Here is a 16,632-nt window from a genome sequence, read left to right as displayed (position 1 = left end):
AAGAATAAGTGCAAATGGAGCAGTATCTTTTTATAATTCTATTAATGTTGTGTTGATAAGAGGTGGATTGTGAACAGTTCACTCCAGCATACTATGTGAAAAAACCCACACATAATGAAACAGTTAAGTCTGTATGGTTTTTATTTTTCTTGTCTGGGTGAGTACACAAATACCTCTGCCACAAATATTCACGTAACAGAATACAGACGTTTGGTTGCTGTATGTGTGTATAGCTTTTAACTCCTTTCCCACTGTCATTTTTGCCTTTGAAGCCTCAACAAAATAGCATAAAATTGCTGTCAAAGGAAATTAAGTTTAAACTTTCCCAATTAATATTGGTTCAATTTATTCCTTTAGCATTATTCACCCAGATCAGTAACTTGTTTTTAGCCCCTGGGCCATTCTTTAAGAATTTAATTTGGAAAAACACAGAGTTGAATATTTATATGGCAAAACCTTAACAGTCCATCTTATAATAGCTAGATCTTCAGAACAACAGACTCATAAACTGAGTATCTGGAACGTCCCATTTGAATGGAAAGGTGGAGTACAAGTTTTCAAATAAACAACAACCTGAAGCTTGGCGCCATATTCCCTTGTGGCACTTTAGTACGCTTTGCACATGGCATGATTTTAAGCTTTACTTGCTTGCACATTCTACCATACACAGTTAGGATGTGGACTGCCTATTGCTATGCTCGTATGTCACAAAACATGTTATACTGCAGGTGCACACAGTGTCTGGTAACAACTGTGCCAATAAACTTGCAATTCTAAATAATGTCCATTGATATCTATGGGGCTTACATCTGTATTAACCATGCTACAATCAGGTTGTTTTTATATCAAATTACTGTTGCACAAAGCTGCCTAGGCAAGAACATGAAAACAGATTACTCTGTAGTAAATGTGGTACATGAACAGTGCAACCCTAAACAGAGTTATGCCCTTCTATGTCCACTGAAGTCAACTGGTTTAGAAAGGCATAACTCTGCTTAGGATTGCTTTGTTAGTAACTAGCGGTAGCCCTTTTGCTAATTTTTAGAATTTTCCCAGCTTTGTTTGTGGCAGAATGCGGTCCCCTTATGTGTGCCACCTCCCACATGGAAGTAAAATTGGTCATTTTGTCAGAGCTTGTCTGTCAGCTCTCGCTCGCCCTGCCACCGATGTAAGATAACTGCTCCTTTCCACGGCCGAATGCCATTTATAATAGAAATAACTGCTTACTAATTAGCAGCTGTACCTGTTCACTGCCTATCCGTTAGAACGTAAAATCGTAACCAGCCTTTGACTGGGCTATAACTCTTTGTAACTCTGGGAATGATTCTTGTTCATATAGCAAATCAATACCTGCCTGCCTACCCTTTACAAATACATTCCACCCCCACCCCCCCCAGGGTATCACATCCTCTTTGCAGTGTGCTTTCTCATTCCAGCGGGATGAAGCAGACTGTTGGTGGTGACAACCTCATAGCGGGTGGTCCATTGTATGTAGTGATGTATTAATGGGTGTGATTGTTGAGGCAGCTACATTCTTTAATGATACATTGCACAGCCTTTTATAAAATTGCTGATAACTACATAACAGATGCCGCTGCTATAAAGGAAAGTGACTAAGGAAAAGGCCGTAGAATAATTATCCAGTGAACACTAAGCACTGCCTTGGAGTAAAACAGAATCCAATATACCTCTCTTGATTTCTTCCAGCTACATTTAATGGCTGTACTTCACTGAACCATGTGCTGAGATTGGACCTGGGTGCAAATCACAGCTTAGCCACTACGCTGTAATCTGCCTGGAGTCTCAGTGAGAAAGCTGGGCGGTAAATAAGCTAAATACATAAATAAGTCACTACAGCAAGGGACAGCTCTCTTTCTTCCCTGTAAAATGGATATAAATGAGCTACCAGCACATAAATGAACCTGGCACATTTTGAGAGCTCTATAAATGACTAATTCTGGATATTGCACATCTCCTGTTTCCTGCAAATAAATTGTCCGTCTCTCTCCTTAACAGAAACTTGTGTTCTGGCAATGTTCAGTCATTTCAAGGGGAGATATACTGCGATTAGACTTTGCTAGAGAGTTATGCCAAATGGCACCCTGCAGCCATTTGGCACCTGGCAATTTGGCACCCTTTAATAGTGCCCAAGACCTGCTGCATGAGGCTGCCTCTTCACTATACCTAGTTGTAAGAATGATGTATTTGGTAAGGACAATGTATTTGTGGTAAGGCCAGGTTGGCCCTGCCAGGGAAACACATACATTCTGCTTCTGTTGGTTCTAGCCAGCCTGTCTGTGTCTCCTTACTATATGAAGCCTGGTGGCTGAAGCCCCACTCATACAATGAAAAAGTGCAGTAATGGCAGTAAACAATCAGTAGTCAAGGTTCACAGCAAAGACAGCACTGGCCAAGGGCTGCTGCCTTGCAAAGTGTCATAGAGCCCCTCCCTCTCCCCAAGAACCCTCTGCTGAAGACAATAAATAGAGACAGACAGGTGGGAACAAATCCTAGAGGGTCAATGTGTGTGTGTGTGTGCGCATGCATGTGTGTATGATTTCAGATGGACGGCTAGATGGAGAAGACCCATGCAAAAGAGGAACATTTTCCCTGTGTAACTTACACACTTCCTGATACTCAGCGGCATAATGATCAAAACAGCAATCAATGTCTTCACTGTCAAGAGTTCAGGAGGAAGAATAAACATTTACCATGGCAGCCCCATTTCCCATCACCACCAAGTTTTTGTGCCGAGATATACATTTCCCATTACTTGCAGGTAGCTCAAATCTTTTTAACGTACTGGGATAAAATAATACTTTACAAGCGCTATTTTAAGACTGGGATGGGAGCTCGATTATTTCAGGAAACGTATTTGGGTTGAGTAGAGAGTAAAACTTAACTGAACTATTCTGTGCCATCATATTCTGTAAGGCAAGGCACTTCTCCATTAATATTTTAACAGCCCAGGTAATATTCCTTTCACAATTTAACCCAATCTGTCTCAAAAGAGGGGATCTGTAAGAAAAGAAAATATCAATGCCAAGATTAAAATTAAGGGCTTGTTCCTTCAGGAAATTTTAATGTAACACCTTTCCTCCTCCACCCTCTCTCCCACAATGTAAGGAAATATATATAGGAAGCTTTTAATAGAGTTGTTGAAGGAAGGAGAGTCCTCCTGACCTACTGAACAAAAAGGAGAGGAAGGAAACCTCCTCCCTCAACCAGACAGATACTAAGAAAAAGAAAGTATGATTTGGACACCAGGGCTGCAGGAGGCATAAAAAGCGCCAGATAAAACCCTCATTAGTAATAACAGCAGCAACAACAAAATAAACCACATAACTGTTAGTGTCTGAAACAAGGGTGGTGCTGAGCATGCGACTACTCTCTTTTGAAATGAGGACCGTGAAATCCCAGTAGAGACCCACCACCTACAAAGAAGGGGATGACTCTTAGTATAGGACCTTGTTCTTTGAATCTTCAGAATCCGCTTTGTAGACTATGGGGTGGGGAGGCCTATACCTGGAAACACACACATGCGGGGAAATGGTCGGCATCGGTCTCCTTTTGAATTAGGATTTACGGCAAAGTAACAGTTGCTGTTTTGGAGCACCCAGCAAACTGCGCTGGTTCACCTGGCTGAGGTGCACAGCCAGATGCATGAACTCATACTGTTTGGGTGCGAAGGTCTAGGAAGGTTCTGCAAGGCTGAGCAACAGAATGTGTAAACACAGGTACACATACTGAGCAAAACGCATCGTCCCCCCCCAACCCCGGGGATGCACTCATCTTGCGTTACTAACAGGCATGTAGTAAGCACGGATGCTCTGGTTTCCTGGTACATCGCATATAGATGGCCAACAGGTGCAAGCGCACATTTCACGACTGTGCACCAACATATGCACACAGGGCATGCTTATAACACACTGGCACATCGTGCACACACCCACGGGGTCCACGTGGCCCGAGTGATACCCTGCAAACCTACAGTTTGGGTTGGCGGTCCCAGAGTCGTTGCGCAGCCCGGGAATGCTGGCTCTGTTCCTCCGCTCGCTCTCCCTCCGGCTCTCTTGCAGACTTCTCCCCGCCAGCTCTGCTTTGCTTAGAAGACCGAGGCTGGGTCTGGTGGAACCGATCACATCCTTCGGGTTTCTAGGATGGATGAAATCCCGACTGGTTTCTGACATTTCTTTCCCGGGGAAAGCGAGAAAAAAGAAGAAAGGAATGCCAAAGAAAAGGAGGAAAAAAAATAGCCAAACCAGCTCCGTTTTCTCCTAAGCCTTGTTTTGTTTTCTCTAATTGGTCCTGGGGGAGGCAGGGGGATTGGGCAGGAGGCAGGACTCTGCTCAAGCACAGCTGATTTAATTGGCTCCCCCCCTTTCTTTTAACTAGAGAGGAATCGAACAGCCGAGAGAGGGGGGGCGAGAAAGAGAGGGGGAAGTAAACAGAAGGTGCAGACAGATCTGGAAGGATTATAGATTAAATTCGGCGCAGAGGCAAGCAATTAGAAGAGGATCTCGTCGCTGTGTTCACGATCAAGAGATCTAACTCTCCAAAGGACTGGTTGGGGGGGGGGGTGCTGTGATCGACAGGCTGGGCTCTTAGTGCTGAACGGCCAGCTAACTGGTCAAGTTTGCGGGCGCCTGAATTGCCTTCTGAAGGCCATCAAAGCGAGCAACGCCATCCCACCTATCACTGCATTGTGCGCAGGGGGGCTTAAAGCTTCCCCAAGTGGCATCAAACTCCCGATTGATTAGCTGCGGGTCCGCTATTTTTTTATTTATTTAATATTTAAAGCACCAGTTCTTCTAGGAAGGGGCGGAGCGAGGAGCTACCCAGCCTTTTCCCACCGAGCATCTTTTTGGCTCTACATTGCAACGCCAAGTTCCTCACCCCCACCCCAATTTCTAAGGCAAGCTAGAGAATTTATCTCCCCCGTCTGCAGAAGGGGGGTGGGAAGAAACTGCTCAGTGGGGCGAACTCCCAGAAGAAAAAGAGAGAGAACTTCTAAACTGGTACAGTGCCAGTTGAGAACAAGGGGGGGGGGTTTGGCTGCGGAAGGCGGGAGAGCGAGAGAGCGAGCGAGCTCTGACCTGCTAGCTGGGAGGTCGCAGGAGCGAGAAAGCCCCGGCAAGGCGAGGGGCTGTGGTGCCTGCCTGGTCCCGGATCCTTCGTTTCCCGGCCGCGGGCAGGATGTGATGCGCTGCGGCTGCCGCCGGCCAACTCCAGGCGGGAAAGAGCGACGCCGGGCAACGGGGAAAGGACCCGCAGCGTTGCTTTGGCGAGGCGCGAGCGTTACCTAGCGGGCCGGCAGCTGCGCCTCCGTCTCGGGCTCCCCCCTCCCCTCGGCCCGCACCCCCTCCCTCGCTCGCTTCCCGGGGTTGCAGCCAGAGGCTCCTCAGCAAGAGGGAGGGCGGGCGAGCGAGGGCTCTCCCGGCTGCTCTCCCCCCGACGCCTCGCCCGCTCTCAAGTTGGCCGGCAGTTTGGGGAGCCCCGCAGGCGCCTCTCGCCCACCCGCCCGCCCGCTCCAGGGTCCCGGCCCGAGGAGGGAAAAGGAGGCGCGGGAGTTTCGGCTGTGCCTGGCTGGGGGGGGGGGGCGGCGCGCCTCGCCCGAAGGGCAGGGCTCCGGAGCCGAGAGGCCCCCGGGAGGGGCGGGCAGGGGGAGAGCCCCGGCTCGCGCGCCCCCTCCTCCCCCACTCCCCCCCTCGCCCCTTTCCCACTCGCGACCGCTGCTCGCCGCTCTCCTTCCTTGCCTGGGCGCGCGGAGGCGGCGGCGGCGGCGGCGGGCGAGCTTCCCCGGAGGCGCGGGCGGAGGGCTCGTCCGGAGCCGGCTCATCCCTGCCGTGGGGGGGAGCGGGGCGCGGAAAAAGAAGAAGAAGAAGAGGCTTCCTCGCCTGTGCCTGGGACTAACCGCCCGATGCTGCCGGGGCTTTTTGGGGTCTGGCTGCTCTTTTTCGCCGGCTATGAAGCTTCTGCCTTGAAGATGGAGACTATCTGGGTGTTGTTCCTCTCTCTGGTCCCCGTCTACACCAGGGGGCAAGGGGCCTATGGTAAGCGGCGCCGGGGCCAGGATTTCCTGGGAGGCGGGCGGCGGCGGGAGCCAAGTTGCGGGGTTGTTGTTTTAGCACCTGCAGTGGAAGAAAGTGAATGAGGGGGGCGGGTGTGTGTGTGTGGGGCAATTGTCGGGTTTCCACCGGCCCCTTGAGCCGCTTCTTAATTCCTCGCCCGGGTCCCCGCTGTTGCCGGCGCCCCCCCCCCCCCCCCGGCCCAGATTTACGCGTCCGAAGAGATGACGCCGATTAACCCTTTCGGAGAAGGGAGAGAGGGGAGGCGGTGTCTCCGCGGCTCACCGGCTCCGGGAAAAGAACCCAACTTCCCGTAAGAGAAAAAAGACACTTCAGGAAGCCGGTGTGTGTGTGTGCTGCTAAACTGGACTTTTGCTTTGGCTGGCGGGTGGGGGGCTTGTCGTTCCAATGCGGCCCTTTTCCGATCCGCCCCCAACCCAGCGGCTTCTTTGGGGTCATTTATGCACGGGAGGGTTTGCCTTGGATTTGCTGCTCTGTAGAGGCACGTTTCCCCCACCCGGATCCCCAGAACTCAACAATAACCCCCCACCCCCCCTGCAGGGTTCTGAGGATTCGGATGGGGGAAACGTGCCTCTAGAGAACTGCAAATCCAGGGCGAAACCTCCCGTGCATAAATGGCCTTGGTCTTTTCCTGGGGTTGCCCCTTCCTCTTCAGCGGAGCCGCTTGGCCACAGCTTGCTCTTGCTTTATTACCTGTTGAGGCCGGTCCCATGCGGGGTGATGGGGGGTAGCTTATGTGTGCTGCTGCCACCGGCGGCGGCGACGACGGAGTGCCGGGAGGTGTAGATTTCCTTAACGGCTAGTGATTTAAAAATAAAAGGCCACCCCTCATCGGTTCTGACAGCTGCTTGGACCGAGCCGAGGCCCGCCGGGCCCGGGGAAGGAACCTCCGCACCCTTTTGCTGCACCGAGCGGAGCGGGTGCGAAGGACGGGGGCGCGCTCGAACATCTCGCTGTGAAAAGTCGCCATCGAGCTCTTGCGATTTTGAAATGAAGCGGGATGCGAGTTAAGCTCTGCAAAGTGGCACCGCGCATGCACGGCCGATGCCGAGAGCTCCCCCTGGAGAGGGTTTTTTTTTGGGGGGGGGGGGGGGACCAGAGATCACAAAGGCGCAAACTAGGAACCGGAGCAAGAAAGCATCCTATCCTTGCCTTGTAGAGTTGTTGAGATGCGATCAGGAAAGGCTTCGGGGGTGGGGGAGACATGTTTGGTACCCAGCGACTGTGTTCCTTTTCGCACACATTTTTAAACGATCGGGTTTTAGCGCGGGTTTTGTGCGGTGGAAAGATCAGCTCCCAGGGTAAAGGCTCAGCTGGCCCGTTTGCAAATGGCTGCGGGTGCGGGGTGGGGTGGGGTGGGGTGGGGTGGGGGGAACTTGCCGAAAACCACTGACACACCTCGGGGTGTTCTCTAGAAGAAGCTGGGATGACTGAGCAGTGGGGCAAGCACCCTGCCCGGTACACAAGGCAGGCGCATCAGCAGATGGCACACGCCAAGAGGCTGGTTTCGCTTTGGCGGGGAGAAAGGCGTTTAAAAATTCATAAATAAACGTGTCTCCTTTTTAGAAGGGACCCCTCAGGATTTAAGAAGTCCGGGCTATCTTCCATTCCAGCCCCCTTGTTTATTGCTATAAAGTCCCTTTGGAAAACTGGTCCCCTCACAACCCTCCTTAGGCATAGAGAAGGGGTGGGGTGGGATGGGGGTCAGAGGAACAATAGACCTCCAGTGAGTTTCAGAATCCCCCACCATTTAGCTTGTGTTCTGTATAAGTGAGCTCTACAGACTTGAGTTCAACTCACTGTTGACCCAGCTACAAGTGATGGCCTTGTAGGTCACTTTAATGATGTATTCTTCTTTTTCTTTTTCTAAAGGGAACTGATTTCCCTTTTCCTCCCTTAGGGCCGGGATGTTAATTCAAGTTTAGATGTGTTTTGTGAAACAGCTGCCTTAAACAGATGCAATTTTGCTTCTACTCTCCTCCTCTCTACATCCACGTGCCTGGCAAGAGGGATGGAGGGATTTAAGGTCCAGAGGGAAATTAGAAGAAGCACCCAAGAGCAGTGAGATGGGGTGTGTAATGTCCTTGTGGCAAGAGAAACAGTGTGTGTGTGCAGGTTTTTACATCCCCCTGGGTGTTTTATATGCTCCTAGGCAAACTTTTTATTTTTAATTAGCCGACTGCTGCAGTCCAAGCAGAACTACTGGTAGGTTTGTTTTCAAGGGCCTCTTCAGACTGTCAGTCTTCTGGCACCTTTAGCTTCCTTTAGACCTTGCACCCTGGTTTTACATAGATACCTATAGATAGCTAGATAGATATGAACTCTTTAAATACACACACAGCACAAACCTAGCTCCTTTTCTAGTGCTTTCTTTCAGAACTCTAGATGTTTAGAATAAAAATCTGATGGCATTTCAGGGGAAAGAACAGGAAAAGCAGTTCATAACAGAAAGAACACTGAAATGAAGCCATTGTTTAAAGCTAGCATAGTCTACAACTCCTGTGTTTTCTGTTTGATGCCTCCCCTTGTATCAACAACCATCTAAATGCCTTCTCCCCTCCTCTTTGAGAGAATAATGGTTTTAATATAAAATTGTTTCTCTGCATGTGGCTCAGACCACTGACACTGGCACACCACAAAATTTCCCTCTCCCTCCCCTTGGCAATCCTTCCTTGAGCTTCTTCTCCAAAGCTGTCTCCAATCACAGCTGTTTGTTTAGATGGTGAAATTGCAGCTATTGAAGGCTTGTGTGGTGCTCGAGCAAAGCTGTTATTCTTGCAAGAAAATTTAAACTAGGATTACAGAGGAGCTCCCGGTTCCCCCCCTCCTTTTCTCCTGCTCTGAATGTTGGTCTTAAATTGTAGCCCCAAGCTATATATAGTAGGACTATTTCATGTTCTCTGTGTTTGTCTCCTGTGGCATTTAATGTGGAAATGTTGGGAATTCAGATGCTATGTTTCAGTCCACTTTTATTTTTGCTTTCTTTTGAGCATTAGAGTGCTGAGAAGAGGGCTATGGGAGAGGACATACGCGCACTTGTATGAAGGCTATAAATATTATTATTTTTTTACAAAGATAAATCTAGTGAGATTAAATCAGATTAAGCCAGATGAAATAGCCATGTGATGTACCCTTTAAATAATAACCCTCAGGGACATTCATAAGAGGCCTTGGCCTGGGTTTATTGAGATGGATGAAACAAATAAGGCATGTATTAAAGGAAAATGCTGGGAGTAGAGACTTGCTTTAATTACGAGTCAAAGTACTTCTCTCTTGCTACCTGAAGAGGCTTGTTACACAAATTGGTGTTTGATATAATGACTGAAGAGTGTCTGAAGCCCAATAATCTTCCTTCCCTTCATTATCTGATTCCATCCATTCAGCCCTATTTACCAAAAGGACACACTTAAGCTGGTCACAGTGCTCCCCACCCCCAAGAATACAGCTGTTAAGAGAACTGTCAAAAGTCAAGTCTTACTAGACTCCTAGTGAAATCGTAGGATCCTCTTGACTTACACAGTCATGTTTACAGAGTTGCCTTGCTTTTTAAAAACCTCAAATACAATTTCAATCATACATTTTTTATCACTACAGGCTGGTCTACAATTGCTGGAGGGCACTTGAGGTTGCCCCATGTGTGTGCGTGTGTGCAGGGGAAGGGGGAAAGGATGACCCCATATCCCAAGGAGGGATTTGTGCTGTCATATCTGCATGCCATGTGATAACGGCCCTGTGTGGTATGACTTGAAGAGACATTTATGTGGTGTCTGTAACATATAAATGGGGCCTGAAAGAGACACTGAAATTAGACAACCTAGATTTGAGTCCAGTAGCACCATAGTGACCAACAAGATTTTCAGGGTATGCTTTTGAAGCCCCCTGTCTCAGATATTAATCAGCAATTCGACACACACAAAAAAACAGGAGTACAAGCTCTTTTAAAGAGAAGCTCTTCAAACGTTTTTTCTTGTGAATATTACCATGAACTGTATTTATGTATTCAGATTTTTATGCCCCACTTTTCTCCCTAATGGAAACTCAAAACAGTTTATAACATCATTCTCATCTCTATTTTATCCTTACAACAACCACCCTAAGGTCACCCAGAACCTTTCTTGGCAAAGTGGGGATTTGAATCCGGGTCTCCTAGATCTTAGTCCAACACTCTAAATCAGGGGTGTCAAACATAAAGCCCGGGAGCTGGAGACAGCCCCTTGAGAGCTCTAATCCAGCCCATGAGGCATCTGAGGCAGCCACCCCACAAGTCCCGATCTGGGCTGGCGAGCCCACTGCGGGCTTACCAGTTGAGGAAGCTACTAACCACTCTCAACCTGGGCTGGCAAGCCCACTGCGGCCTCGCCAGCCACCCCTCCAGCCCCAATCTGGGCTGGCGAGCCTGCTGCCAATCTGGGCTGGTGAGGCATGGCCCGACAAAGTAACATTTATGTCATATCCGGTCCTTGTAACAAATGAGTTCGACACCCCTGCTCTAAATATTATACCACACTGGCTGTTTTCCACTCTTATCCCTTTACAACATCCTGTTGAGAAGGCAGAACAGATGAGAATTCTGGAGTATTGTCAATAATCACTGTCATCTGGAGTTGTTAACTTTTAAAAAATAATAGGCACACCAAAGAAGGCTTGGTTTGGAAACTGGCACATCACGGACAAGCCAGGTGGGTTAGAGGAGGTGTAAAGTCAGTGTGTGTGTGTGTTATGTGCCGTCAAGTTGCTAGAAAGGGTTTTTGTCAACCTGTTTCTGAAGCGTGCTGGGTTTTCATACACTTGATAGTAGTAACTATCCGTAATAAGAATTGATGTTCAACTCACTGCATCCTTCAACTGCAGCAGCAAAAGCAAATGTAGTAAGGTGGGTTGAGTGCCTGTTCTTGCTCCATCCCAGATCTTATTTGAAAAGTTAGGAGCACAGTGTGGCTACAGCGGCATAAGAAATATGACTAGTACGTATGATGGAACACCCACTGGTTCAGCTCATCTCCTGCTAATGGGTTGTGAGCAGGAAGCCAACTGTTTGATGAGCTGTTTGGGTGTGTTCAATGTCGATATGTCTATCTCACTTGATTAGTCGTTCTTACTACCCCCACCTCCAATTGTTAAAATGGCATTTAGTATAACTGGGGGGTGGGGGATTAGTTTCCGATTTCTGAGTTGAGACTTATTACTTAGTATACAAATGTCTACCTAATCTTGCAGTCAGTACTTCTGATTACTTCTTGAACAGATGCCTGCATTTTGCACCTATGCAGTCAGCAACATATTCTATCTGTTGCTTGTTTAAAGGGATCCTCTGAAGAAGAAGAGTTGGAAATAGTGTCGAAGGCTTTCACGGTCAGAGTTCATTGGTTCTTGTAGGTTATCTTAATACCTTTAAGGAGTCTCAGACCAGCTTACAATCACCTTCCCTTCCTCTCCCCACAACAGGCACCTTGTGAGGTAGGTGGGGCTGAGAGAGTTTGGAGAAAACTGTGACCAGCCCAAGGTCACCCAGCTGGCTTCTTGTGTAGGAGTGGAAAACTAATCATAGAATCATAGAGTTGGAAGGGACCACCAGGGTCATCTAGTCCAATTCCACTAATGTGGTTCACCAGATTAGAGTCTGCTGCTCATGTGGAGGAGTGGGGAATCAAACATGTTTCTCCAGATTAGAGTCCACTGCTCTTAACCACTACATCACATTGGCTCTGATTGCACAAGTGCAAAGAGGGGATGAAGGCTAGTGAGTCCGTGTTTGATACAAGTTGTTTAATTTAATTTAACAACCATGGCCTTTTATCCATGGCTGTTTCCTCATGGTCACTGCCCCCCCCCCACTGCTTTGGGCCTTTGTTTGATTATGCATACCTTTTCCGACCATCAGAGGTCACCTCGCTCTACCCATGTGTTTCCGTGCGTTTTGCTCATGTTTTCTGGATGCTGTTTCAGCCAGCATCCAGAAAACGTGGGCAAAAAACACAAGGGGAGAGCAAGGCGACCTCTGATGGTCAGAAAAGGCAAAGCCCCGAAGCAGTCAGGGAGGTGATCACAAGGGAAACAGCCTTGCATAAAAGGCCCGTGATCCTGGGGCAACTGCCTCTTCTTCAGTTAATGTGACTATTTCTTGGAACTGGGCAAAAGCAGCCACAAACTGTGGCTCCTGCATGGGTTAAGAGATGAGGGACATGGTGCTATATTTGCTGCAAACAGTGCCTGGGAACATTGAGGTGATCTGGTCAGGTGCTTGCCTGCGTGTAATCAAAGGAGTTCAAACAAACTGTGTTCACCCAGTGAGCATATTTGCTGCAATGTCTACTGGTTGTCTAATGAGTAAATCACATTAGTATGAACAAATCTTCGCCAGGGGTTGCATCCTTGTTCTGCAAGCCCTGTTGCTCCAGAAAATATACACGGTAGTTAAAGTCTTCATAGAAATTTCAGTAGTGCCAATGATTAAGACCAGGAGACTAATTTTTATTTTGAAATGGTGAGGTGGGCTAGCTATCTAGTTCCAAAGAATAAAGTCTTCCTGGTGTGTGGGGAGGCTACAGCTCAGTAGCAGAGCACATTATTGGAATGCAGAAGGTCCCAGGTAAATCCCTGACATCCTCAGTTAAAAGATCTCATGTGGCAGGTGTTGGAGAAGACTTTTCATCACCTAAAGTCTTGGAGAGCTGCTACCCTTCACAATAATAGACAGTACTGAGCTAGATGGACCAATAGTCTGACATGATATAAGTCAGCTTCATACCTTCATCTAAGTGGGCGAGAGCAGTGCACAAACATTGGTTCTTGTAGGTTATCAAGATAATGTGCTAATGAGGGTGTGGTATGTTATCTTGATGCTTACAGGACAATGATTAGCACATTACCTTTGATACTTTTTGCAGGACAATGATTCAGCTCAAACCCAATCCCTTCCTGACTATATATTACTCTTCCTACACACTTGACACTGAGAGACACTGTCCTTCAGTGTTACTCCTCTGAAGATGCCTGCCACAGCTGTTGGCGAAACGTCAGGAAAGAAAATACCAAGACCACTGTCACACAGCCCGGATAACCTACAAGAACCAATGAACTCTGACCGTGAAAGCCTTCAACAATATAGTGCAGAAACAGTTTGTTAACAATAATGAAGTAAGGAACCCCCACAGGAATACACTGTACATGTTTGTCCATATGAATGCAGTCACCCTTGCTCAGCCCTTGAAAGAGTCTATGACAAAAGTTTGTAGCTAAAGGCTGAGACAGATAGTGTTTTAATACAGCATTTAGCAAAGAACATAACAAATTGGAGAGAAAAGATATTGGAGACAGAGTGTATTGAGAGAAACTATATTGAGACAAAGTGTGCAGATTTGACCAAATAGTTGATTGCAAATAATTCATTCTCATATTTGTTCCTGTTCTCTCCTCGCTCTCTGTCTCTCTCTGTGTGTGTGTGGCTTTATCTTGGGCTGTAGAAGGTGGGCTGCTGCTTTGTTTACTTTACAAACAGGATTTAACAAGGCTTGATAGGAGTGCTTTATTGCTAACATGGAGCCGCTGACAGCCCAACTTTCTCTTCTCGTGCTGAGAAAAAGGCTGTGAGTTGGCAGTCCCCCATCATCATCTGCTTGCAGAAAACAAATCAACACCTTCCAGGAATGTACCAGAGTGGAAGATAAAAGGGGCTAGAAGGTGGAATGATGAGTTTCAGAAGAGCACATCAGTTGACTATCTGGGAAAATATCCTTGATGTGCAATCAGATAGAAACCACACAGGGAAAGTCTCCATTATTGGAAATACTATAAATGTCGACTGAACAAGCACTGCAAGGAGCAATTCTCTGCAAAAAAAAAAAAAGGAGGGGGGATCTGGACAAGTAAACAATTTCCCACTTTCTAAGAATATGGGGTCAGTTCTATATTTCTGAAGTTGACGGGGTATATACAATAATGATTTGCTCTCATTTGAATATCATGAGAGATGGGAAAGGAAAACAAGCCTTTAGCTTTCTTTTTTCTGGTAGTGTCTTAATAACTTTGCTTTCTTTGGCCCTCTGGTTTTTGAACTTTGTCTCCCTATTTCAACAGGACTATTTTTTCCCTACAAACACCATGTCTGGATTTGATATACTGAGAATAAATGACATTCTCAAACCTGACCTAGCAGCCAATATTGATCCACTGCCATTATCCAAATATTCTTCGGGACAGAATGTAGACGGAATGTAGGCACCTTGCCATTTGGTCTCTCCTTTTCTTGTAAAGCTCTTTTCATAGAATTTACTTTTGTATCCATCATAGTTATGAAATCACCTCTGTAGCCTGGAGAAATCTCATCACTAAAGAGTGCTTTCACACATGCTGAAGAATGCACTTTCAATGCACTTTAGCAATCTTTGCAAGTAGATTTTTCTGTTTCACACAGTAAAACCCAGTTGCCAAGTGGATTGAAAGTGCATTCTTCAGCATGTATGAAAGTAAGTTTAAGAACCTACTAAGCTGTTGAATAAGTATAACGTTCCTTGTCACAATATATAACATTCCTCCTGTGTTCATTAATTTTTGTTGCGGTTATGATCTAGGGATGCAATCCTTCTCTTATAGCAGTAACTCTCTGTGTAAATTGTTGGTGCTGCATAAATGTATATAATTTCGCTGAGAATCCCTCCTGCCCTTTCCTTTCTATCGGATTTTCATTTTCTGTGAACTGTACATGCCCAGCATCAAACATGGATTTTAGCTTCCCTTTTTTGTTGTGAATGAAAGGTGCTGTCCTTCTTTTTGTTGTATAACCTAATAATTCCTCCCCTTTGCATAGCCCAAACCCAGTGTTAGGTCAGTAGAACTTCACTCCAAACAACCCTCAGGCAACTCATGGAACAATCTTAATATGCAGTACTTGGAAACTGACATTATCTACCTGACAGGTTGTTTGCAACTTACTGGTAGAAGTCAAAATATTTCACTAGAGGTGACATCAGAAACCACTATCCTATGCTAATTTTTGTGGGAACATGGAGACAGATGTTGAATAATTTGACATGAGCAACATAGCTTAGAAAATTATCACCATGTCAAGTTTTTATCAGATTTTTGTGGAAATACATATTTCAGACAACTTGAAAAGACAGAGTGAGAAAGGGTGTGTGTGAGAGAGGACACATAAGGGGTACCACCACCACCACCCCAAAAAACCACAGCAAACCTTGAGGCATTGCAGATAGCAGCTTGGGCAATTCAGAAAAGATGCTCTTTCCTAAAAGCAGAATTTATATATAGCTCCTCCAGATTGAGTTAGGGCTTATTTAGGTAACTGAATACTGTTAAAGCATTTCAGAGGTTGCTTCGGGTTTGTCAATAAATTTAGTTTGCACAGGAAAGTGTCCCACAGAGCCTCACCCATGACCTTCTGCTTACTGTTTCAATTCACTGCATGCTTGCCCTGAGATGTCTACTCTACCTGCATACCTAAGGTAATGTTTGTCCTACTGTTTACATGTGTACCTCTTCTGAAGTAAAAAGAAAAGGCAAGATCCCCGAAATATTTGGAGGCTGTTTGTTGCAGCCACCAACTTCTTGGTTGTATAAACAAGCCCGAGATTGAAGTGAGTTCAGTCTCCCCTCCCCCCCCCAAAAAAAACACCCCTCCTTGTATGAAAGAATTCTGAGGAAACTGGCCATTTATGTTTAGTCTTTACCCTTTCGGTCCCAGCAGATGTGCCCCGTGGCTTTTTAAAGTTATTCATGCATTTCACCTCCTTCAGGGGTCACTCCGCGGCCACCCCACACTTGCCCCGCAGTTTCTAAATCCTCTTTTATCATGAATTTAAATTTTGCCTCAAACCTAAAGCAAAGCTAATAGAGGCAATTCCAGTGAATCGTGTTAACTTCGGGTTTCTTTCCTCACACCCATTCCTGCTTGTCCCTCCCCCTTCAAACCCCCTTCCCCTTGAAGCCATGTTGCTGATTTTCAGGAAGTGTGTTTTAAGATCTTTGGAATGGAGCAAGGTGTTTCTCACCCCTTGCCTTACACATAACCTTTCTGGTCAGTTTAAACACCCAGAGTTCTTTAAAGTTTGTCAGCTCTAGACCCCTGCTTTGAGATAGCCAGAAACAAATTGGTGGGGAGGGGGTTCCTTCTCTGCTTTGGCTGTAAAGTGGTGCACCATGCCCCCCGTTCCCCATCTGCCCACCCCCGCTGATTTTTTTTGTTAGCAATCACTCGCAAATGGAAAAAAGGGCTTTATGCCTTTAAGAGGGTGTGTGTTTGTGTGGAATCTGCCCAGCTGTGTTCCCTCCAGAGCACAGGGATTCATTTTTAACTGAGTCACAAACAAAGCAGAGAATCACACCCAGGACAGAAGCCTGTTAATTTTTTTTGTCTAGCATATTCTTTTTACCGATAAATCTATAAATAGAAATGAAGACCAGAGCAGCCAAGGGGAAAACCCACTGTTCCCCCCTTTGGGTATCTTTGTGCTTTATTGCTTGATTTTTTTTTGGGGGGGGGCGCTGGGTTTTCCCCTTGGCTGCTCTTGTCTTCATTTCTATTTAT

The 16,632-nt window shown here is 46.7% G+C and overlaps 1 protein-coding gene across 4 annotated transcripts in view; it reads left to right on the top strand.

Moving 5' to 3' along the window:
• The first annotated feature begins 5,920 nt into the window (after positions 1-5,920).
• The window catches only part of MDGA1 (MAM domain containing glycosylphosphatidylinositol anchor 1), a 324,727-nt gene continuing 314,015 nt past the window's right edge, over positions 5,921-16,632 (top strand). For all 4 annotated transcript variants that reach the window (XM_056853572.1, XM_056853571.1, XM_056853573.1 and 1 more), the window contains exon 1: positions 5,921-6,053. In XM_056853572.1, the coding sequence (XP_056709550.1) occupies positions 5,921-6,053 (133 nt within the window). The remainder of the gene's footprint in view (positions 6,054-16,632) is intronic.

This window comes from Euleptes europaea, chromosome 7 (assembly GCF_029931775.1).
Source record: "Euleptes europaea isolate rEulEur1 chromosome 7, rEulEur1.hap1, whole genome shotgun sequence".
Lineage (NCBI taxonomy): Eukaryota > Metazoa > Chordata > Lepidosauria > Squamata > Sphaerodactylidae > Euleptes > Euleptes europaea.
This window is presented reverse-complemented; position numbering and strand designations above follow the sequence as displayed.